At 46.7% G+C, this 24,112-nt stretch overlaps 1 protein-coding gene across 1 annotated transcript; it reads left to right on the top strand.

The window, feature by feature from the left end:
* The first annotated feature begins 2,308 nt into the window (after positions 1-2,308).
* Positions 2,309-23,426, top strand: col1a2 (collagen, type I, alpha 2). Its single transcript, XM_079570667.1, has 47 exons — positions 2,309-2,379; positions 3,360-3,416; positions 3,503-3,547; positions 3,644-3,697; positions 3,923-3,976; positions 4,202-4,255; positions 4,352-4,405; positions 5,885-5,938; positions 8,001-8,045; positions 8,118-8,216; positions 8,332-8,385; positions 8,725-8,823; positions 8,900-8,944; positions 9,283-9,381; positions 9,451-9,504; positions 9,589-9,696; positions 9,770-9,823; positions 9,913-10,011; positions 10,091-10,144; positions 10,219-10,317; positions 10,386-10,439; positions 10,511-10,564; positions 10,671-10,724; positions 10,885-10,938; positions 11,023-11,067; positions 11,141-11,239; positions 11,308-11,415; positions 11,700-11,753; positions 11,829-11,882; positions 12,879-12,932; positions 13,342-13,395; positions 14,146-14,253; positions 14,926-14,979; positions 15,139-15,192; positions 15,273-15,434; positions 15,590-15,697; positions 15,831-15,938; positions 16,013-16,066; positions 16,148-16,255; positions 16,327-16,380; positions 16,452-16,559; positions 16,648-16,701; positions 17,046-17,153; positions 17,437-17,680; positions 20,341-20,525; positions 21,114-21,356; positions 22,998-23,426. Exons 2-47 carry the CDS (start codon positions 3,414-3,416, stop codon positions 23,142-23,144), a joined length of 3,810 nt encoding a protein of 1,269 aa, XP_079426793.1. The 5' UTR covers positions 2,309-2,379; positions 3,360-3,413; the 3' UTR covers positions 23,145-23,426.
* The last annotated feature ends 686 nt before the right edge of the window (positions 23,427-24,112 follow it).

Raw genomic sequence — 24,112 nt, 5'->3', positions numbered from 1 at the left:
ACTGACTCTTCAGGCGCTGTGTGGAAACTCTCCAATATTCATCCTTTTTAAAAACATGCTTGACACTCATTCGATCTCCCGAACTATAGGCCCGTCATTAATCACGCGCCGCGCATACCCCCGTTGTCCGACCGCCCCTACACCGAGCTCCATCTCCCCGGGGCCTGGAGCAGCAGACGTGTCCCGGCCTGCAGTGCACCGGCCTCGGCCTCGCTCTGGAATGCACCGCGCTCCACACTCTCTCCGCACAGAGCGGAGAGGGAGCAGAGGCATGGCTCCACGGGCCTCGGGGCTACACTAAAAGTGAGGCAAAAAATGCAGGGTTCTACTGGCTAACGGTGATACAACTATGGCACAGGACAATTTGTTGACAAGTTTCCAAGAACAGCAAATAGTAAGCAGGTAGTAAGCAAGTAGGCTATGTGAAGTAGGCTATATGGAAGTAGGCTATATGAAGTAGGCTATGTGAAGTAGGCTATATGAAGTAGGCTACAGGCCTAATGATGTTTAGTCTGGAATAATGAAGGATACATGCCTCTGTTCATGTTCTAACCAGTGTCCTCTTTTGCTTCCTCATCTCGTCTCCTCGCCTTCTTGTGCACCCCTCCTTTTGGACACCCCAGCCTCGGTTAGTACCCCACACACGCACCCACACCTGTATCACACTTACCCCGCAGTCCGGCTCATCCCTCCACAGCAGCAGCAGCAGCCGCAGCCGCAGCAGAAGGCACACTGCAGCCAATCCTTCCCAGCCGAGTGCGGAGGGAAGACCAGGGGGAAGAAGCTCTGGGTTAGCAGTGTGGGTGAGGGTCCGATTGGTCCGAAGCTGCTGTGATTGTAACTGAAACCGGCGGCCGCTGTATGGGCAGGGGCATCCAGGGGCCTCCAGGACAATGGGCCCTTTGAGTGGGCTTCAGAGAGGGCTGTCCCTGCTGTGGATGCTGCTGCTGCTGCTGCTGCTCGGGCCGACACACACCTGTGATGAGGAAGACTGGCCTCTCATCACAGGGCAGGCTCAAAACATGGAGGAATTATAGTTAGAAACCATTAGAAATCTAAAAGCATTGTTGTCAATGAGTGGGATCTGGTTTATGTCAGGAAATGAACAGTCTTATCCATTGAAAACCTCCACAGTTCTCTCCACGTCTGCGGCGGGATGAGTTGGACATATGGTGTTTCCCAACCAGGGGTACAGGGACCACTAGGGGCACACAAGCACTTTGCACGGCTTCCTATTATAACTGGATTATTTCGAATTATAAAGATACATTGAAGGAAACCTAATATTTTTCAGCCATTGTCAGTTTGAAGTCGTGTTTCCGAGAGTTTCACTTTCCGAATAACAGGCAGTGCCCCGGAGTTATGGTAAAGGTGGAAGCTCTGGACAGAAACTGTTTGCAATGGCTGCTAAAGCTGTGGCCTCTGTGCACAATGTCACATTCTGAGGATATCGCCTCGTCATCACACGCCTCTTGTGCATGTTTTGCCCGAGACATCTGCGTTTGCGCTGACTGGCTGTTTTTTGTTGTTTGTGCGGCAGGGACTCAGAGGAGAGAAGGGACCTCGAGGTGACCGGGTAAGCTCCGCCGTCTCACGTTACACACTGTGATTCTCGCTGCCTTTGCGTCGCGATAGCTGCACTAGACTCATAACAGACGCCGTATATATAGGCGACTGTTTATGTCACATGGCCTAATAATGACACGTGACCTAATAAGCCCACAGGCCACGCCTCTTTGTTTACATCCGCTCTGATCATAGGTTCAGGTCAGTCATTTTTAATGCCAGTTGTGAGGTCATCATTTTGTAGTGAGATCAGTGACCAATGCCCAACAGGTTTATGTCAATCAAAAAGGACACTTTTAGGTTTTCAATAAATGACTTAAATGGCTGGGATTAAGAGAAGTGATGTGAAGTGTCGAGAACTCAACTTCTTACACTTAAAAAGAGTTTGTTTGCTTAAAATGAGGATTCAAAAATGGCTTGTTCTCCTGGCAATAATACTTTTCATTCTTGTTTGAAGCTTCTCCAAACCTTCTCCAACTCAAGCTTAGTCAGACAAGTCTCTTATTTAAAGCAATTGTAGGTCATTTAGTCAAAGTAGGTTTAAGAAAACCTTTCAATTGCTACTTACGACGGTGGAGATAATGACCGTGCTTTGAGCCAAGTGTCAAACTCTGTGGACAAAGAGAGCAACACAGTGACACTACAGAGATAAACACCTTCATGTCCTCAAGTCAGTTACAGAACGTGATCTGCTCAAACGGTGCTAACTGCTGCTGTTTTGTGCAGGGTCCCCGTGGCCCCGATGGTAAAGATGGTAAACCTGGACTCCCTGGCCCCGCTGGCCCTCCCGGACCCCCTGGACTTGGAGGCGGAGTAAGTGCAGGCCTGACATTCGCCCCTGTGTGCATGAAAATGTGGAGATACTGTATAAGATATAATAGCTGGATCTTGATACAAGGTTCTTAAGATATAAGCACTTGTCTAATGAAGCCTGTGAGCCAGTAGTGAGTAGTTTAAATGGTCACAACTGGCAGATCCCCAAGGTCATTTGGGATGTTGATTCTTGAAAAAGTCCTTTCCCAGTCACCTGTCCAGTGTCTTGATCTGGATTTGATAAGTAATTGTGAATGAAACCACATTAATGTAAGAAAAATCTCACGTATGTATTTTCCCTAAATTGTGCATATACTGCAGCATTACTTCAAAGGAGTAATGCTGCAGGCCAGTGTCGACTGCCATGACTGCAGTAGCCCTAGACTGAAGTGACACGTTCATATTCAACTGAGACTAAATGACTGAAGCGCTTTGTAAAATGTTTGATTTGTCTTTGGTGCATCGGACCTTGACCGCTTGAACCTTATGACCCCATGTCTTCTTCCTGTTGACCCCTAAAACAGGAAGCAAATGTGTGACCACGTCTGTTATTGACATATTTGAAGTCAATGTATCTGTTTCTCCTAAACATTATCATCTCCTGTGCTTTTGGCCTTGTCTGAAATGGTCTGAAAACCAACAACAGAGAAGCTTCTTCTTTTTTTCTAAATTCAGACTCGGCTCATGCGCATTTGTCTTGGAATGATATTTTGAGCTTGTGGAGGCAGCTGTGGCTCCTATAAGTGCTACAGATTGACTTTGAGTGTGACTACCAGGCCACTATCCAAAGCTGCTGGGATAGAGTCTTGAGACTCAAGTGAATTATCAAACAATATGATGGATATGAAAATGGAAAGTTGAGCAGAAATGATGCTGATAGATAATAATCTCAGAAAACACAGTGAATGAATCCAAAATATATTAGTCAAAATATATGAATATCAAAACCAAACTCTGAACATAATCTGTTGTTCCCGCAGAACTTTGCTGCCCAGTACGATGGTGCGAAGGCCCCTGACCCCGGCCCCGGACCCATGGTAGGTGCCCGCTCTTGGGCATCACTCTCTCGTGTGTGTGGCAGCCACTGTAATAACCTGTGGTCACTCTCCCTCTCTCTCTCCAGGGTATGATGGGTTCAAGAGGCCCCCCTGGACCCCCTGGCCCCCCTGTAAGTGCCCCGCAGTCACACCTCACAGGCACAGCCACTGGTGTCCATTTGGGTCAGTGCTTTTCTGATGAGACATTTTGTCTTTTCTCTTCATAGGGACCTCAGGGACACACTGGACACCCTGGTGAGCCTGGAGAGCCCGGTCAAGCTGTAAGATCATGTTTCATATTCTATATTTCATTTGTGATTATAGTCAGATTTCCGAACAGAAAAGGCCAACATCCATTTAAGTCCAGAAACAATGAAAACTGAAATCCCCCTGTGAGCTCGACAGGATTTCACTACTTTTCATTACTTCATGACTCCCACACTTTGATAGTTCTTTTAAATGATTTGATCTACATAATGTTCACACGCCCATGTCTTTGTCTGCAGGGACCTGTTGGCCCCCGAGGACCCCCTGGACCCCCTGGCAAATCTGGAGAAGACGTATGTGCACTCGCAGTTATTATATCACTGTCACACATGGATACAGTTTACAACCAGTTCAACCATTTTCCTCTAGATTTTGTTTGGTCTTTAGATGATGTGTGAACTATGGCTTTTCCCATAATCTGATTTTTATGCCATTGATTCTTCCTCAAATCTAAAGAAAAAGCCGATTGTGACCTTCCTCTGTTGGTCTAAATTCAAAGCATATATTTCCCTGTGCAGGGCAACAACGGCAGACCTGGAAAGCCCGGAGACAGAGGAGCAGCCGGTTCCCAGGTGAGATCCGCAGCCCCCCCCCCCCCCCCCTCATCATGCACCGTGCATACGATCCAGAGGCTTTAACTGTCACTGCCATGTTGTCTGTGTGCGTAGGGCGCTCGCGGATTCCCCGGAACCCCCGGACTTCCCGGAATGAAAGGACACAGAGTAAGTAGAGCTCCTGATTTAAGGGAATAGATGATGTCATGATGTCCCGTATCGTTACATGATTGAGGCTGAAACTGCCTTAAACCCTCCAAAGACATGTCAATGTTTTGTATAATGTCGACAGTTATGGACACTGTTATGAGAAAATAGTATATTATCCATAAGGTCCTAACATCCACGTTTTGACAATTCTGACCTGTATTTAAGTCTGCACTTTCAGAGAAAAAAGAAAGTGCTATATCCTATAGTTGTTTTTAATATTGTGATTGCGATACATTATGAATCCATCACAACACTGTCCGTTCCATTATATTTCAAACAAACAAAAAACATGAGCAAATTGTTTTTTTCAGTAAATTGTGTCAAATCAAAGTCTTCATAAACTGAACTTTTGTTTGACAAAGATGTGAGGATTTCATTTAATATTACGATCATTTGCTGATGGTCCATTCATCAATCTCATTTTTCAATCCAAATAAACACACATGATGCATTATGACAGGCGTTTTACCTGCTTCCAACACAGTGAAACATTCGCAGAGACAGCCGGTTTTGCTGGGCGAGATAAATAAGGGCAATTTTTAAAATGACACCATTTTCCAGCCATTCTTTATCACTGCAGCTCTGATTCAGAGGCAGTAAATCCAGATAAAGTTACAGCAGAGTGCCCCCTTGTGGATGGGAACTATTTGCTGCAGGTGTGACTTATTGACCTATGACCTATTCACATGGAAATTATGATGACCTTTGGCTCTAATCATGCACTAATACCAAGCTGTTGTGATCCCATAAGGAACATAAATAGACTTTAAAGATCAAGTTGAGCGCGAATTGTTCAAAAATAAAAGAAACTGGATCAGTCTGTTGCTTAGTCTGACCAAAGACTGTGCAACAAAGAATGGGAAATAATCAAATCTGGAAGTAATGGATAACTGACTTAGTAATTGTTCCCTGGATTACACAGATATAACGATAAACGTATATCTGCCAATGCACTTCTGGGACTGTGTAGAAGTAGCATCATAAAGCCTTATCCCGTCTGATCATTCAGAGAAATGCATGTTGAGGTTGTCTTCAGCCGACAGAATGTAATGCTTCACCATAATTCAGATGCTTTGCTGTCTGATAATTCACCAGAAATACAATTCACTGTTGAACCAAATACCAAAACAATCGTTTGTTTCAGATCCCAAGGTTTAAAATATATATATATATATATATAATTTTTGTAATTCAGGTAAAAGCATTAATGTCAACATGTCTTTTCTGGCAAACTCCATTTATTCGAAGTATGCGAATGAATTACTCGACTAGACTAGGTCATTTTCAAAAGTGAATAAAAAGGGGAACTTAGTCCACTTCTTGAAACCCTTTCTGCTATGGACGACTGAGAGCCGACACACTCTCCTTTAGTTGAACTGTAACCGTCATGTTTCATACGGATGTGTTTGTCTCACGCTCCTCTCCTCTGTTCCTCAGGGATACAACGGTCTGGATGGACGTAAGGGAGAGCCTGGTGCTGCTGGTGCTAAGGTGAGCTCACTCAAACTCAGAAGTAACCCAAGGTCAGCATGGTCCTGTGAAGGTCCTTTAGATGTAACCCAGAGGTCAGCATGAAGGTCATGTATGCAGATGTAACCCTGAGGTCAGCATAGTCCTGTGAAGGTCATGTATGTAGATGTAACCCAGAGGTCAGCATGGTCCTGTGAAGGTCATGTATGTAGATGTAACCCTGAGGTCAGAATAGTCCTGTGAAGGTCCTTTAGATGTAACCCAGAGGTCAGCATGGTCCTGTGAAAGTCCTTTAGATGTAACCCAGAGGTGAGCATGAAGGTCATGTATGCAGATGTAGCCCTGAGGTCAGCATGGTCCTGTGAAGGTCCTTTAGATGTAACCCAGAGGTCAGCATGGTCCTGTGAAGGTCCTTTAGATGTAACCCTGAGGTCAGCATGGTCCTGTGAAGGTCCTTTAGATGTAACCCAGAGGTCAGCATGGTCCTGTGAAGGTCCTTTAGATGTAACCCAGAGGTGAGCATAGTCCTGTGAAGGTCATGTTTGTAGATGTAACCCTGAGGTCAGCATAGTCCTGTGAAGGTCATGTTTGTAGATGTAACCCAGTGGTCAGTATGGTCCTGTAAATGTAACTCAGAGGTCAGCATGGTCCTGTGAAGGTCATGTGAAGGTCATGTTTGTAGATGTAAAGCAGAGGCCAGTATGGTCCTTTGAAGGTCCTTTAGATGTAACCCAGTGGTCAGCATGGTCCTGTGAAGGTCCTGTAGCTGTAACCCAGTGGTCAGCATGGTCCTGTGAAGGTCCTGTAGCTGTAACCCAGTGGTCAGCATGGTCCTGTGAAGACTAGACTATAAGCCATGGCAGCAGGGCTCTGTTGGAGTCCTTTGCTCTTCACCATTCCCAGGCCATTGTCCAAATGCCTACAATAACATCAAATAAAATGCCAAATCCATAATTCCTCCCTTTGGAAGAGGCTGCTCTGAAGTGGCCTGTAGAGATTCACCTCTGTATGTGTCATTCAGCTTTGTGAGATACACTTACAGTGACACACTGCAGGAGAGATGTGAGGAGGAACTAGAAAACTGGACCATCAGTTTTTATAAAAGTTGGTGTTGAAATATATACCTCTGTTTTTAAAGTTTAGTCTAACTCTGAACACATCTACTGGGCTACATCCAGTAGATGTCACCCAGTGGTCAGCATGGTCCTGTGAAGGTCCTTTAGATGTAACCCTGAGGTCAGCATGGTCCTGCGAAGGTCCTTTAGATGTAACCTAGAGGTCAGCATGGTCCTGTGAAGGTCCTTTAGATGTAACCTAGAGGTCAGCATGGTCCTGTAAAGGTCCTTTAGATGTAACCCAGTGGTCAGCATGGTCCTGTGAAGGTCTTTTAGATGTAACCCAGAGGTCAGCATGGTCCTGCAAAGGTCCTTTAGATGTAACCCTGAGGTCAGCATGGTCCTGCGAAGGTCCTTTAGATGTAACCCAGTGGTCAGCATGGTCCTGCGAAGGTCCTTTAGATGTAACCCTGAGGTCAGCATGGTCCTGTAAAGGTCCTTTAGATGTAACCCTGAGGTCAGCATTGTCCTGTGAAAGTCCTTTAGATGTAACCCAGTGGTCAGCATGGTTCTGCAAAGGTCCTTTAGATGTAACCCTGAGGTCAGCATGGTCCTGTAAAGGTCCTTTAGATGTAACCCTGGGGTCAGCATGGTCCTGTGAAGGTCCTTTAGATGTAACCCTGAGGTCAGCATGGTCCTGTAAAGGTCCTTTAGATGTAACCCTGAGGTCAGCATGGTCCTGTGAAGGTCCTTTATATGTAACCCTGAGGTCAGCATGGTCCTGTGAAGGTCCTTTATATGTAACCCAGTGGTCAGCATCGTCCTGAAGGTCCAGTCGATGTGACACAGAGGTCAGCATGGCCCTGAAGGTCCAGTAGATGTGACCCAGAGGTCAGCATGGTCCTGAAGGTCCAGTAGATGTGACCCAGAGGTCAGCATGGCCCTGAAGGTCCAGTAGATGTGACCAAGAGGTCAGCATGGTTCTGAAGGTCCAGTGCATAGTAGTAACCTGTGTTTGTTCTCTGCAGGGAGAGAATGGAGCCCATGGATCACCTGGAAGTCCTGGTCTGGCTGTAAGTCCATATTTCAGTCTTGAATGTGCCAATGACACGACTGTGGTGTGATGATGAGTTGATTTCTCGCAGGGCCCCCGAGGTCTGCCCGGTGAGAGAGGTCGCGGTGGCCCCGCTGGTCCTGCTGGAGCTCGTGGTGCTGATGGCAACACTGGACCCGCTGGCCCTGCTGTAAGTGTTTGATGAGCTCATAATTGTGTCTCCATTTTCTCAGTCCGACAACAGACAACGGTAACATTTGACATTGCAAAATCCCTCTGACCTTTCTGTGACCTTTGTCTTTTAGGGCCCCCTTGGTGCTGCTGGTCCCCCAGGTTTCCCCGGTGGTCCTGGTCCTAAGGTACGTCTGACATCATTTTCAGTCAATGATGTTCTTTTAGATGCACATTGGCATCAGCTGTCACATAAACCAATGAACACAGTGTTGATATTAGCACTTTCAGAGCTTTCTTCATTACATTGTCATTCCCCTTCAAAAACATATCGTGGAACGCATGTCGAATGGAAGCAGAGCCGACTGAAACTTTGAATATGGCGTTTTAGATCAATACAGTTTTTTGTGTACATCAAAATGTTAGATATGAAGATGTGTCAAAATCAGGACAACAACAGTTTCATGTGTATTTCTTTCTCGTAAGTCATCACCTTTCCATGTTCAAACATTTGCCTTGTTTCTCAGGGAGAGATCGGACCTGCTGGTTCTTCTGGCCCAAGTGGACCTCAGGGATCAAGAGGAGAACCAGGTCCCAACGGTGCTGGCGGCCCCGTCGGCCCCCCTGTAAGTTTTGCACATCCGCCTGGGCTCTGGGTGTATCTGCACAGTGTCTGACCAGGTTTTGTATCTCTCTGTCCAGGGTAACCCCGGTGCTAACGGCCTGAATGGAGCTAAAGGAGCTGCTGTAAGTAAAACTCCAGACCAATACTGGAGCTTAAAGGCTCTATACCTGTTTTTCTTGTGACCTTGTGGTGACCCAGCGGCTGGGTCAACCAAAATAAACAGTTCATTCATTCAATATTGTAGCTTTGGAAATAAACACTAGCTAGTACAAACTCATCCCCAACTTTCCTCACACATTCCAAACATCCTGGTTCTTCCAGAATGAGTTCATAAGCGTTTCAGAACTTACAGGAGAATGATGTAAAGCCTTCTACTAACTAGCAGCTAGTTCACCGTCTCCTCCAAGCTACTGCAGACTTGGATATTAAGTCTCCTCCTCTGTGTCCTTGCTGCCTTCAGGGAGCCGCAGGTGTTTCTGGAGCTCCTGGTTTCCCTGGACCCAGAGGAGGCCCCGGACCCCAGGGAGCTCAGGGCCCCGCTGGCACCCGAGGACTGCCTGTGAGTGCTGCTGCGCTTGGATCAAGCTGCACAGATGGATCTCTGTATTGAAATGTGAATGTGTTTCAGGGAGACCCAGGAACCCAAGGTGTGAAGGGAGACTCTGGTCCCAAAGGAGAGCCTGTAAGTCCGACCTTTCTTGGTGGTTTCTGCTGTTCCTGCCCATGACAGGCATGACTTACCTGTTTATTGACTGTGGCCCCTCAGGGAAACTCTGGACCTCAGGGAACCCCTGGAAGTCAGGGAGAGGAGGGAAAGAGAGGACCCACTGGTGAGCTGGGAGCCACTGGCCCCGCTGGTCTGCGAGGAGCGAGAGTGAGTAGACTTCTGTGACATGTGTGTGTGTGTGTGTGTACTGTGTCCTGGACTAATGTGTGTGGGTGTGCAGGGCTCTCCCGGCAGTCGCGGTCTGCCTGGTGCTGATGGACGAGGTGGACCTATTGTAAGTACCTGTCTGCTCACTGCACTTGCTCCTCACTCTCATCTTCACTGCTCCTCACGCTCATCTTCACTGTGTGTATGAATACGCAGGGCATGCCCGGAGCCCGTGGATCCTCTGGAGCCTCTGGCCCCCGTGGACCCCCAGGAGATGCCGGTCGCGCTGGAGAGCCTGGTCCCGCTGGTCTCAGAGTGAGTTCATTGAAGCTGCTCTGGATAAAATATTAAACATACAAACTCAGGGTGTAACCGAAGTGTGTTCCGTGTCCAGGGACTCCCAGGAAGCCCCGGCAGCTCCGGACCCCCCGGGAAGGAGGGACCTTCGGTGAGTACCCCAGCCTCAGTGCTATAGTGCTAACAGTCAGGAAACAGACTGATCACTGCCACTGTCCTGCGCAGGGTCCTGCTGGACAAGATGGACGCACTGGTGCACCTGGACCAACTGGTGCTCGAGGCCAGCCCGGAAACATCGGCTTCCCCGGCCCCAAGGGACCTGGCGTGAGTAGAAGGGCTACGTTCAGATCAAAGCGTGACAGAGCTGTGTCTGAGCTGTGTGTCTCCCACAGGGTGAGCCTGGTAAACCTGGAGAGAAGGGATCCTCTGGCCCCACCGGTCTGAGAGTAAGTGCCCACAATCACCAACGTCACTCACACTGAAGCGCTCACACACTGACCCATGTGCTGCTCCACAGGGGCCCCCTGGACCTGATGGAAACAACGGAGCTGCTGGCCCCATGGGTCTCGCGGTAAGCCTCTCGCATGTCCCCCACATGTCCCCCACATGTCCCCCACATGTCCCCTACATGTCCCTTACATGTCCCTCTGGACTCTTCTAACTGGTCTCTGTTCTAGGGAGGACCTGGTGAGAAGGGAGAGCAAGGACCCTCTGGAGCTCCTGGCTTCCAGGTAACATTTCCCTCTGATCATGTTCATGTCTGAGCCCATGCTAATGTCTGTCATGTGATTAATGTCTGTCATGTGATTAATGTCTGTCATGTGATTAATGTCTGTCATGTGATTAATGTCTGTCATGTGATTAATGTCTGTCATGTGATTGGATTGACAGGGTCTGCCTGGCCCCGCTGGCTCTGCTGGAGAGGCTGGTAAACCCGGAGACAGAGTGAGTACCGCTGGCTGCGTAGGAACATGATGTTAATGCTTTGGTGAAGGACAGTTTGGAGCTTGTGTTTTGTGTTCGCTGTAGGGAATCCCAGGAGACCAGGGAGCCTCAGGACCTGCTGGTGGTAAGGTAAGTCCATGTGCAGAGTGTTAGATGTTCTCGCAGGTGCACATATGACTCTAACATTGAAATGCTGGTGTAGGGAGAGCGCGGAAACCCCGGAGCTGCTGGATCTGCTGGAGCTCAGGGCCCTATTGGACCCCGAGGACCTGCTGGAGCCCCTGGTACTGATGGTGGCAAGGTAAAGACTTTCAGACGTCAGAGTGTTATTGCTCTTGTGCACGTGTTTAATGCTGACACTGCCCTCAGGGAGAGCCTGGCCCCGCTGGAGCTGCGGGAGCTCCTGGACACCAGGGCCCCGGCGGTATGCCCGGAGAGCGCGGCGCAGCTGGAACACCCGGCGGCAAAGGAGAGAAGGTAAAGTCACTTTTTAAAGACCTCAGGTCGTTTCAGGACTGGTACATCTATCAAACCTAGCAGAAGAGGGTTCACATGGTCTCTCTTCACACCATGATTTCATTTAAAGTCAGTGTGTGGGAAGGCACAAGTTCTGGCCTTAAGTCCATTAGGGTTAAGCACTAAACGCTAAAAGGGTCTAGTAGAGTAAAAGAGTTACGAGCCACAGCACAAACTTAAAGCACAATCTAAATATCAACGTCCCGGTCCTGGTCCATGATGTCCTGAATGTGTGTGTGTTTCAGGGCGAGGGCGGCCACAGAGGACCTGACGGAAATGCCGGCAGAGACGGCGCTCGCGTACGTCCACCTTTATCTCATTCTCACAACATCACCATTCTAGATCCTGCACTCACTCTGTTTGTCCTCGTGTAGGGCATGCCCGGACCAGCTGGACCCCCCGGACCCACTGGAGCCAATGGAGATAAGGTCAGTGGTGTATATTAAGAGATTCAAATGGTTAACATTGATATAGATATTTTAGCCCCAGAGACGGGATACCGTTAAACACGAAGCGTCGGCCGTCTGAATCAAGAGCTGCCCTGCTGTTCCTGTTGATCCCACTTTTCTTATTTCAGCACAAGATTTGATTCGAATGTAAAATTTGGCTCAGTGGCAGGTGACTGTGAGTTATTTTGAACACCTGTGCACTGACCAACGTCAACGTCTTGTGGGGAATCCCGTCACCAGCTATTCCCTTAGTTTATCAAGCGATTAGAATTAGAAGTGTTTCATTGTGTGTAAAGATTCCAAACACTGCCCCCTGTTGGTGTGCGCCCATGTATCGCAAGAGGCAAGATTTGAATCGGGAAAAATACATGAATAATCCTGCCCACTTCTCCAGCTGTTTGTGATTATGTCAGGGTTTAGGATAACTTACAACTCACTGACATTTAAACCAGACAATGCCACCTACGTTTAAGTTAGGGCCTAAAGCACACTGGTTCGTTGATTGAGGCTGAGGCAGAAATGATATTTAACAGTATACATTTATTTCATGGATCGCAGCCATTTAGTATCCACTTTACTTTGCATCTATTACCTGGCATCGCGAAGGATGGGGCACCACCAATTCATTGTAATTTGTAAACATAAAATTATAGTACGATGATCTTCCGTGTTAAAAATAGTTGAGCAATGCCATTATTTTCAAAGAAATTAAGATTAAGGCCTTCATTTGAACACGTTGGTTTATCTTTTAATTCTGAAACCCTGTACGTTTGCAGACTCACACGCTTATAACACATACTGTGAACTGGAAGATTCATCCAAAACTTTATAACCCGAAACAAATGTCACGTCATGAGGCCAGTTCCAAGCCCAGACAAAGCCTCCCCGTGTGGCCCCTCACAGACCTCTCTGTTTTGTCCCGAGTGCGACTGGAGCTTGTTCTCTGAGTGAATCATTGTGTTTTCTGTTGCTCAGGGAGAGGCTGGATCTTTTGGACCTGCTGGCCCCGCTGGAGCCCGTGGACCCTCTGTAAGTCTTTTGTTTCCAATTCACAGTGAAGATCTTATTCATTCTTTTTTTTTTTTTTTTTTTCAATCAGATGCTGCAGGTAAATTTAGAGATATCAAAAAAATTGGCGGGTTTATTGAACATTTCCTATTTATGACTAAAACTTGCATACCCTTTGGGAGATGAAGTTGAAATGTTTCTTTGTGTTGTACTGTGAAGTAAAAAAAAAAACTCACATGATGGGCCATTGTACGACATCTTCTTTTCTCCACAATATGAGTGTAATCTTGAGTTTATTTAGGGGGTTGTGCAACTATTATAATTTACAAACTATAAAAGAAACCATTCTTCACTGTGAACCTTTGGCCGCAATAATTTGCCCCAAGCCCAAAGTTAAGACAGTGCTAACTGGAGTTTTCCTCTTGAACAGGGCGAGCGTGGAGAGGTGGGACCCGCCGGTTCCCCTGGCTTCGCTGGACCCCCTGTAAGTCCTGCCCTGTAACGCCAAGCATGCGGAACACAACATCACAGTATTCGGAATGAACGGTTTTCAGCTTTGAACCATGTTTTTATTATGGACATGTGAAGTATTGTAGATCTATTGCAAATTATTACAACAGATTCACCAACTCGGCAGCCTTTCTACAGGCCCTTTTCATCCTCGAGTGTTATCATCTTTCCGGTTTCTGTTTAAGCCTATTGACAGTCTAGCATATGTCTAGTGAATAAATCAATATTTCAAAATGACGCACCAGACAGCAAGTTTCATTAGTATAATCACTTGGAGGACGAAGCAGCATTATTACTGCGTTATGTTTAAGGCCTGTAAAAGACATAAGCACTGAGAGCACATGCGCTCATGCAGGCAGCGGTGGGAATTGCACGTGATAAAACTGTGAGAACAAGTTTTGACTGTTGGCTAATCAATGAAGCTGTGATGAAGATGCTTTGAGGGCAGAACAGGCCTGGTGATGGATTATGGACTTTGAAAATGTCTTTCACTTATAACGTAACAAAATCCACGAAGTACGGATTGGAGCTGTCAAAGGGAACATGCATGCTCAGAACTGTGTGATTGCAGTGCAGGAACAAGTTTATAGCAAGGTTAAAAGTTTTGTTTGTTACTTTCCACCACGGTCTGTGTGAGATTTGGACGTCATCACAGTCTAGTCCATGAGCCTTACCGACTCCCCTCTGGTCACTAACTGACTTTCCTTTCCCTCGCCACTCACAGGGCGCCGACGGTCAGCCCGGAGCTCGCGGAGAGAAGGGACCTGCTGGAGGAAAGGGTGAGGTGGGACCTTCTGGACCCGCTGGACCTGCCGGACAATCTGGACCTGCTGTGAGTACAAAATAAATATTAATAATAATAATAATAATAATAATAATAATAATAATAGCTTTTTTTTTTGACATGATGTAAAAACTTTCTGTCAGAAAAATAGTCATGGCAGTAACTTTTGCCATATTGCACCTTCCTGCTAATAGGGTGTAGCGCCCAAAACATGACCATAGCAATGTTATGTATTTTGCCTGAAATGCTAGCGAGTGATTAGCACCTGTGATTAGCACATTCCACTGTGAATGGACTATGGATTAGGGTGACCAGATGTCCCAGTTTTCCCAGGACAGTCCCAGTTTTGAGGCCCCGTGGATTTCAGTACTTTGTCCCACTTTTACACAGGCTCTGTCCCAGATGTCCCGGATTGGGCCCATATGATTCCAAAGCAAACACACTTTGTGTGACCTTTGGGTCGTGTTAATGTCAATTACAAGGATTTAATCAATTCAGAAAACTTCCAATCTATCATCTCAGTTCTGATTGGTGCAGGTCACTAACGATGTCCCAGTTTTTAAGAGCAAAGATCTGGCCACCTTACTATGAATACAAATGGGTTTGAGACATTGGGTACAGCACCTTTTAAAACTTAAAATGGACATCTTCCACATTGCTAGCAGCTCCTCTCTCGGGTGTGAAAACCCTTTGTTATATTCACTTGTTTTATGACTTCAGGGCGCTTCTGGACCCGCCGGAGCCGCTGGTGCACGTGGAGAGAACGGTCCCCCTGTGAGTAAACACACATCACACGGACACACATTGTTACGACATAGGGCTCATTTTTCCCCCAAATGCGGCATTTTAATGATCACATAGCGTAGCCCCATAATGTGAAAGGTTTTAGCAGTCCTGTCAGCTATTCTGACTCTGGGTGTCATCTGTTTGAAGGGCCTGACTGGATTCCCTGGTGCCGCTGGTAGAGTAGGCGCTCCTGGACCCGCTGTGAGTATTTGAACAGATCTATAAAGAACAATGTATTTCATAATGACACATGAAGTGAAAATCTCCCGTCTGGCTCACAGGGTATTGTCGGACCCCCTGGCCAAGCCGGTCCCTCTGGTAAAGATGGTCCTCGTGGTGCTCGTGGTGACTCTGGCCCCACTGGTCCTTCCGGAGAGCCCGGTATGGTTGGCCCCCCAGGTCCATCTGGAGAGAAGGGATCTTCTGGAGAGTCTGGCCCTGCTGTAAGTGGAGAGGGGACAGAATGTCAGTGGCGAGCTTTGTGTTACTTTATGAACGTCTCAGCTGTAATGTAAACACTCCGACTCTCCCAATTACCCAGCATGCCACAGCTGAATGTTTGATGGGATTTGTGCACTTACATGTGGCCGTGTTGTAGGGTCCTCCTGGTGCTCCTGGAACCTCTGGCCCTCTGGGACTGCAGGGATTCGTTGGTCTGCCTGGATCTAGAGGAGACCGCGGAACCCCCGGTGGTGCTGGAGCTCTGGTGAGTACTCTTTGTCAGCCTCCTTTCACAATTGCCCAAGTCGATTTCCTTCATGAACATTCTGAAGTGTTGGACGGTGGACACTGTTGTCTGAGTGTTGTTTAAAAGCGGTTGTGTTGTGTGCCTCCCTCAGGGAGAGCCTGGAAGAGTTGGCCCCGCTGGTCCCCCTGGAGCCCGTGGAGCCCCTGGAAACATTGGTCTGCCTGGTATGACTGGACCTCAGGGAGAGGCCGGTCGTGAGGTGAGCTTCGGAGACATCTCTAAACCTTCACATTCTGACGATAAACCCCTAACTCATACTGTGTCCATGTGTAGGGTAACCCTGGAAACGACGGACCCCCTGGTCGCCCTGGTGCCCCTGGTTTCAAGGTACTGCTTCTTTTGTCCGAATGCTTCTGCATGACACATTACGTTGCTCCACTCTGAACTTCTTGCTCTGGCCTTGCTCAGGGAGACCGTGGTGAGCCTGGATCCCCTGGACCCCTGGGACTGGCTGGAGCCCCTGGACCCGCAGGACCCACTGGAGCTTCTGGTCGCCCTGGAAACCGCGGAGAGTCTGTATGTTTCAGCTCATACCTCTGTTGTCTGGTTTCAGTTGTGTCCTCCGCTCATCCATACTGTCTCCTCAGGGTGCTGCTGGACCCTCCGGAGCTGTAGGACCCGCTGGAGCTAGAGGAGCTGCTGTAAGTGCGCCACGTCTCTGTTCGTCTGTCACGTTTTACCCAAGATCAGAAAACAACCTGTGCTTTTGCAGGGACCCGCTGGTGTGAGAGGAGAGAAGGGTGGAGCCGGTGAGAAGGGAGAGAGAGGCATGAAGGGTCTGCGCGGACATCCTGGTCTTCAGGGCATGCCCGGACCATCTGTGAGTGGCCTCTTTGAGAACTGGAAAAAACGTTATGTGTTTCTGGTTATTAGTCGTGAGTCTGATTTGATTTGGTCATGTTTTAAAGGGACCCTCTGGTGACTCTGGTTCTGCTGGACCCTCTGGAGCATCTGGACCCCGGGTAAGAACTGGACACAACAGTCACGAGCAGAGCAGCCAAACGTTTTACTCATGTCAGAGTACTGTTAATGTCATGTCAGAGTACTGTTAATGTCATGTCAGAGTACTGTTAATGTCATGTCAGAGTAGTGTTAATGTCATGTCAGAGTACTGCTAATGTCATGTCAGAGTACTGTTAATGTCATGTCAGAGTAGTGTTAATGTCATGTCAGAGTACTGCTAATGTCATGTCAGAGTACTGTTAATGTCATGTCAGAGTACTGTTAATGTCATGTCAGAGTACTGTTAATGTCATGTCAGACTGAAGTACTGTACGTTCTACACCTGATGCCTGTTCTTATGCAGGGCCCCTCTGGACCCCACGGCCCTGCCGGTAAAGATGGCAGAGCTGGTCCTTCTGGCAATGTGGGTGCCCCTGGTGCTCGCGGACCTCCCGGATACGTCGGACCTGCTGTAAGTATCACCATATACACTGTATGATGAATAGGAATACTTCAGTGATTCATTAGGTACTAACCTGCTGCTGTAGTACATTCAAATGCTGTTTTAGTTAAAGAAAACTGTGCTTCAGGCTCATTGCTGCTCATGAGTTATATTTAACACACGGTTAAGTCCATTTAGAAAACTGTACTTACTGAGATAAGGCTTCAGGATGACAGTGTCAATGTCCTAAAATAGTCTTATGTAGCAGTATATCACAAATGAGCTATTCCTCACACTCCTCTCTTCACACAAGGGCCCCCCTGGAGCTCCTGGTCTGCCCGGACCTGCAGGCCCTAGCGGTGGTGGATATGATGTCTCTGGATACGATGAATACAGAGCTGACCAGCCTGCTCTTAGAGCTAAGGACTACGAGGTGGATGCCACCATCAAGTCCCTGAACACCCAGATCGACAACCTGCTGACCCCCGAGGGCTCCAGGAAGAACCCTGCCCGCACCTGCAGAGACATCCGGCTGAGCCACCCCGAGTGGAGCAGCGGTACGCATTACACACTGTTACATATATGCTCACTATAGCCCCCTGAGAGGAGCAGTACACACTGTTACATATATGCTCACTACAGCCTCTGAGAGGAGCAGTACACACTGTTACATATATGCTCACTACAGCCTCTGAGAGGAGCAGTACACACTGTTACATATATGCTCACTATAGCCCCCTGAGAGGAGCAGTACACACTGTTACATATATGCTCACTACAGCCTCTGAGAGGAGCAGTACACACTGTTACATATATGCTCACTATAGCCCCTGAGAGGAGCAGTACACACTGTTACATATATGCTCACTACAGCCTCTGAGAGGAGCAGTACACACTGTTACATATATGCTCACTATAGCCTCTGAGAGGAGCAGTACACACAGTTACATATATGCTCACTATAGCCCCCTGAGAGGAGCAGTACACACTGTTACATATATGCTCACTATAGCCTCTGAGAGGAGCAGTACACACTGTTACATATATGCTCACTGTAGCCCCCTGAGAGGAGCAGTACACACTGTTACATATATGCTCACTATAGCCCCCTGAGAGGAGCAGTACACACTGTTACATATATGCTCACTATAGCCCCCCGAGAGGAGCAGTACACACTGTTACATATATGCTCACTACAGCCTCTGAGATTAGCATTACACACTGTTACATATATGCTCACTACAGCCTCTGAGATTAGCATTACACACTGTTACATATATGCTCACTACAGCCTCTGAGATTAGCATTACACACTGTTACATATATGCTCACTACAGCCTCTGAGATTAGCATTACACACTGTTACATATATGCTCACTATAGCCCCCTGAGAGGAGCAGTACACACTGTTACATATATGCTCACTACAGCCTCTGAGAGGAGCAGTACACACTGTTACATATATGCTCACTATAGCCCCCTGAGAGGAGCAGTACACACTGTTACATATATGCTCACTACAGCCTCTGAGAGGAGCAGTACACACTGTTACATATATGCTCACTATAGCCCCCTGAGAGGAGCAGTACACACTGTTACATATATGCTCACTATAGCCCCCCGAGAGGAGTAGTACACACAGTTACATATATGCTCACTACAGCCCCCGAGAGGAGCAGTACACACAGTTACATATATGCTCACTATTGCCCCCGAGAGGAGCAGTACACACTGTTACATAGATGCTCACTATAGCCCCCCGAGAGGAGCAGTACACACTGTTACATATATGCTCACTATTGCCCCCGAGAGGAGCAGTACACACTGTTACATATATGCTCACTATTGCCCCCGAGAGGAGCAGTACACACTGTTACATATATGCTCACTATAGCCCCCTGAGAGGAGCAGTACACACTGTTACATAGATGCTCACTACAGCCTCTGAGAGGAGCAGTACACACTGTTACATATATGCTCACTACAGCCTCTGAGAGGAGCAGTACACACTGTTACATATATGCTCACTATAGCCCCCCGAGAGGAGCAGTACACACTGTTACATATATGCTCACTATAGCCCCCTGAGAGGAGCAGTACACACTGTTACATATATGCTCACTACAGCCCCCCGAGAGGAGCAGTACACACTGTTACATATATGCTCACTATAGCCCCCCGAGAGGAGCAGTACACACTGTTACATATATGCTCACTCTAGCCTCTGAGAGGAGCAGTACACACTGTTACATATATGCTCACTATTGCCCCCGAGAGGAGCAGTACACACTGTTACATATATGCTCACTATAGCCTCTAAGAGGAGCAGTACACACTGTTACATATATGCTCACTACAGCCCCCCGAGAGGAGCAGTACACACTGTTACATATATGCTCACTATTGCCCCCGAGAGGAGCAGTACACACTGTTACATATATGCTCACTATTGCCCCCGAGAGGAGCAGTACACACTGTTACATATATGCTCACTACAGCCTCTGAGAGGAGCAGTACACACTGTTACATATATGCTCACTTTAGCCCCCGAGAGGAGCAGTACACACTGTTACATATATGCTCACTACAGCCCCTGAGAGGAGCAGTACACACTGTTACATATATGCTCACTATAGCCCCCGAGAGGAGCAGTACACACTGTTACATATATGCTCACTGTAGCCCCCCGAGAGGAGCAGTACACACTGTTACATATATGCTCACTGTAGCCCCCCGAGAGGAGCAGTACACACTGTTACATATATGCTCACTGTAGCCCCCCGAGAGGAGCAGTACACACTGTTACATATATGCTCACTACAGCCTCTGAGAGGAGCAGTACACACTGTTACATATATGCTCACTGTAGCCCCCCGAGAGGAGCAGTACACACAGTTACATATATGCTCACTACAGCCTCTGAGAGGAGCAGTACACACAGTTACATATATGCTCACTGTAGCCCCCTGAGAGGAGCAGTACACACAGTTACATAGATGCTCATTACAGCCTCTGAGAGGAGCAGTACACACTGTTACATATATGCTCACTATAGCCCCCTGAGAGGAGCAGTACACACTGTTACATATATGCTCACTACAGCCTCTGAGAGGAGCAGTACACACTGTTGCACACAGTATCACCTGAATGTTTCCGCAGTGTGACTTGAATGTTGTTTGGACACTTTCTGAACCCCATGCCTGTGCTCGTCCTTCAGGCTTCTACTGGATCGACCCCAACCAGGGCTGCATCAACGACGCCATCCGCGTGTTCTGCAACTTCGACACCCGCGAGACCTGCATCCACGCACACCCAGGAAGCATCGCCCGCAAGAACTGGTACCGCAGCACCGAGGGCAAGAAGCACGTGTGGTTCGGCGAGACCATCAACGGAGGCACAGAGGTACAGCTCACTCACACACCACTCATTAGAAAGGTCACATGCCAAATGGTCATTTTCTGCTTTGGAACCATGTTAAATCCTTATCAAAATCTTATTGTAGGGGTGTTTTATTTCTTTATTAATGCATAATAGATTTAATGTCATTTACAGTGAATGCGAAAAACAGGAAAATAATTAATAATAATAATTTAGCAATGACCCTCTGAAACTGTGTTTTACATAATATAGAAATATGGCTTTTTTTTCTTTTTTTTTTTTTTATAAAAAAGATGATTCTTATTTAGTGTTATTTAGTTCCTTGGGGAAAATGATTACTGGGAAAATACTAAAACTGGTACAAATTCAATTTGTTCTTGGGTTAAAACCTCAACAAATTAGACTTAAAACAAAAAAATGTGTCGACTGAAAGTATAGATGTTTCTGTAAACAACCTTTTTATACATCCTTTATTTATACAGAGAGAATAGTCAATGAGAGGCAGCCCCTTGTTTACATTGAAGCACTTAGTAGCATTCATTCATTCATAAGCTTTCCACAAATACGAGTCCACTTTATTGGTGATTATAACGAGTGACCTTTTTTCTGCAGTTCGCCTACAATGATGAGACCCTGAGCCCCCAGAGCATGGCCACCCAGCTGGCCTTCATGCGCCTGCTGTCCAACCAGGCCAGCCAGAACATCACATACCACTGCCGGAACAGCGTGGCCTTCCTGGAGGCCGACAGCGGCAGCCTGAAGAAGGCCGTGGTGCTGCAGGGCTCCAACGACGTGGAGCTCCGGGCAGAGGGCAACAGCCGCTTCACCTTCTCTGTGCTGGAGGACGGATGCACTGTGAGTACTGCTCGCTCTGCCGCACAGAACACCATCACACTTTTCTTTCAAAAATCAAACAAACTGGGGCACTCCAAAAGTAGAGATATTAAAATTATCTAGCCATGTTTAAAAAAAGGCTTTTTAATATCTCTACTTTTGGAGTGCCTCAGTTTGTTTGATTTTTTGCTGAAACGGATCCCTACACTGAAGAGCACCCAAAAGACCAAGTTTATACAACTTTTTTTTACATCCATGTAGCACTCCAGCCTCCCAATTTTTTTCATCAGACTTTACTTTATTTAGCTTGGGCCATCAGTAACACAAAGTGGAGTAGAGATGAGCCATAATACAACGCCAAATAATACAGGGCTATCATGTTTTTGTGTGTAGTTTAGCACATAGCAACCTTGTGCCAAACTCGTGTCTTCATATTTAGACATGAGGATGGTCACCAGCCCCAGTGATGAAATATTAATATTTTAAAAGTGACCTTCTCTCATTACCTCAAAAGGCTCTGAGGCTCTGAGGGTTAAGGTGCTTGAATAATAATAGTTTTTTAATGGGATTGATTGTGGCTTTTCTTATCCCTCCCAGCAGTGGGATGAGCAAATTCAACTTTTCTGAACTTTACAGTTATATTTTAAAGCAAGAGTGTAATTGATATAAAATGGCTCCAGTTAAAATAAATATTGTGACTGTGGACGATGTAAAACAGTGTGACTATCCGCATACGCACATGCAGTCCACTGTTCCCACGCTGCCTCTTTTCCTGGGTGTGGAATTACATTTGTTTTGAGCCACAGTATTCTGTAAAAGCGCATGTCTGTGCTGTGAATCTGATTCTAAGGCTAAAGTTTTGTTGATGGAGAACGAGCAGCTCGTTGTTTCTCCCCTCCTAGAAACTCATCCCTGAGATGAACTGCGATGAAATGTGTCGGGAAAGTCAGACATGAGTTTTGGACACAACTTGCCATTTAAACTGTGTGGTGCAGGGCCTGGGCAGTGTGTAGTGTGTGCTCTTAGTGGAGTAATTATGTCATCTAGCGCTTCATTATTTATAATTGAGTTACAGTATAATGAAGTATCAGTAAAAAAAAAAACTCAGAAGCTTCGTGTGAAATATAAAACAGTAGTTATTTGTATATTCTTGTGGCATTTCTTTGGAAACATCCAGATTTTCACATTCTTGTTTTATATGTTTTACCACTGATGAAACATTATGAAACATAAATCCGGCTTTTACACTCAAGTGGCATTTTCTCAAAGCACTGTTATACTTCTTGGCTCAAGTTACCCCCCTGTTTATAAGGTACTGCAATCACAATGTAATCTGTGACGCATGTGGCTGCTTAGACACAATTACTATAAGTGTGTGAACAGAATTGAGTCACTGAGCTTTGACTACAGGAGGCTGCACTAGCACGTATTAGAACTTGTTTGGGGACAGGTGCTGAACTGTTGGTATTGGCTTACTGTAAACTTGCCATTGGATCTGGCCACTCAAAGTGTGGGGCTCGTTCTGCTTTCTGCTGGGACTATATGTTCACGAGCCAAAACAAACATGTGAATTTCATCATCAAAACCAAACCTGGCTTTAAGCTGTCCATGTTTCCAGTGCGCTTTGGCCTCTAACGCTTGTTTTGTCTCCCCCCCCCGCAGAGACACACTGGTGAATGGAGCAAGAGTGTGATCGAGTACAGAACGAACAAACCATCTCGCCTGCCCATCCTCGACATTGCACTTTCGGACATTGGTGGCGCTGATCAGGAGTTTGGCTTGGACATTGGCCCAGTCTGTTTCAAATAAATAGACTCATGATAACTTAACATCACCCCAAAAAGAGAGAACGACAAAAGCCCCTCCCTGCTCTTCCATTTGTTTATTTTGTTTTTGTTCCAAAAATGCTGATTCTCTCGCCGCACTTCCACCTGCTTAAGACGGACCACTATCTGAGAGAGGACTAAACGGGACAGAGCGGAACGTTCGTGCTATGCAAATGAATACGGCCAACCTGAGGGACGCGGGAAAACAGCTTGTTCTGGGACGTACATGTCATCCTTTTGTACAAAAATAAAAGTGTAATAAAAAGTAAGCATTACTCTGTGGTCTTTGTATATCTTCCCAAAGAGGGGTGATATGATAACGGTTTGAACTACCTCACGCCCGTAGACTAAAAAAAAAACCAAGTGTGTGGTCAAAGTGTCGACGTCAGGAGGTGCTCAGATCTATGGTGCTAAAACACAGCCTTGGAGCAAACCACTGTCACTGTATTCATTGTGTTGACCTTTTGCATTCACTCCAGATAGACCCCTCTTCAGCAGGTGGAACTTCCCAAACTGTTTTGTCTTGAAGGTTTTGTTTTAAAATTGTTTGTTCTTGTTCTAAAACACTTCGTTTTTTTTTGGGATTCCCACAACGACGACACATCAAACTCAAAATGGTTTTATCTGACCGCTCTCTCTTTCAAACAGCAAAGACTATTGTACCTATTTTGTATATGTGAGATGTTTAAATAAATTGTGAAAAGTTTCTGAAATAAAGCATGTCCAATGTTCCAAACCCCACCTTCAGCGGTCTAAGTGCTTTCATGTTGTGGCCACAGTTGACCCTGATAATTCATACATCTTCCTTGTTCTGGAAGTGCAGTTAAGAGACTCCTGGACACTATTTGGTCGAACTAAATTCATGTACAGTCCACCACTGTTGACACTGTGCTAATGTGTGATAAATAACCTGCTTTATGTAAATATCACGTTTCTCCTCTTTTCTTGGAC

Source organism: Gobius niger (assembly GCF_951799975.1).
Source record: "Gobius niger genome assembly, chromosome: 14".
In the NCBI taxonomy this organism is placed as follows: domain Eukaryota; kingdom Metazoa; phylum Chordata; class Actinopteri; order Gobiiformes; family Gobiidae; genus Gobius; species Gobius niger.
This window is presented reverse-complemented; position numbering and strand designations above follow the sequence as displayed.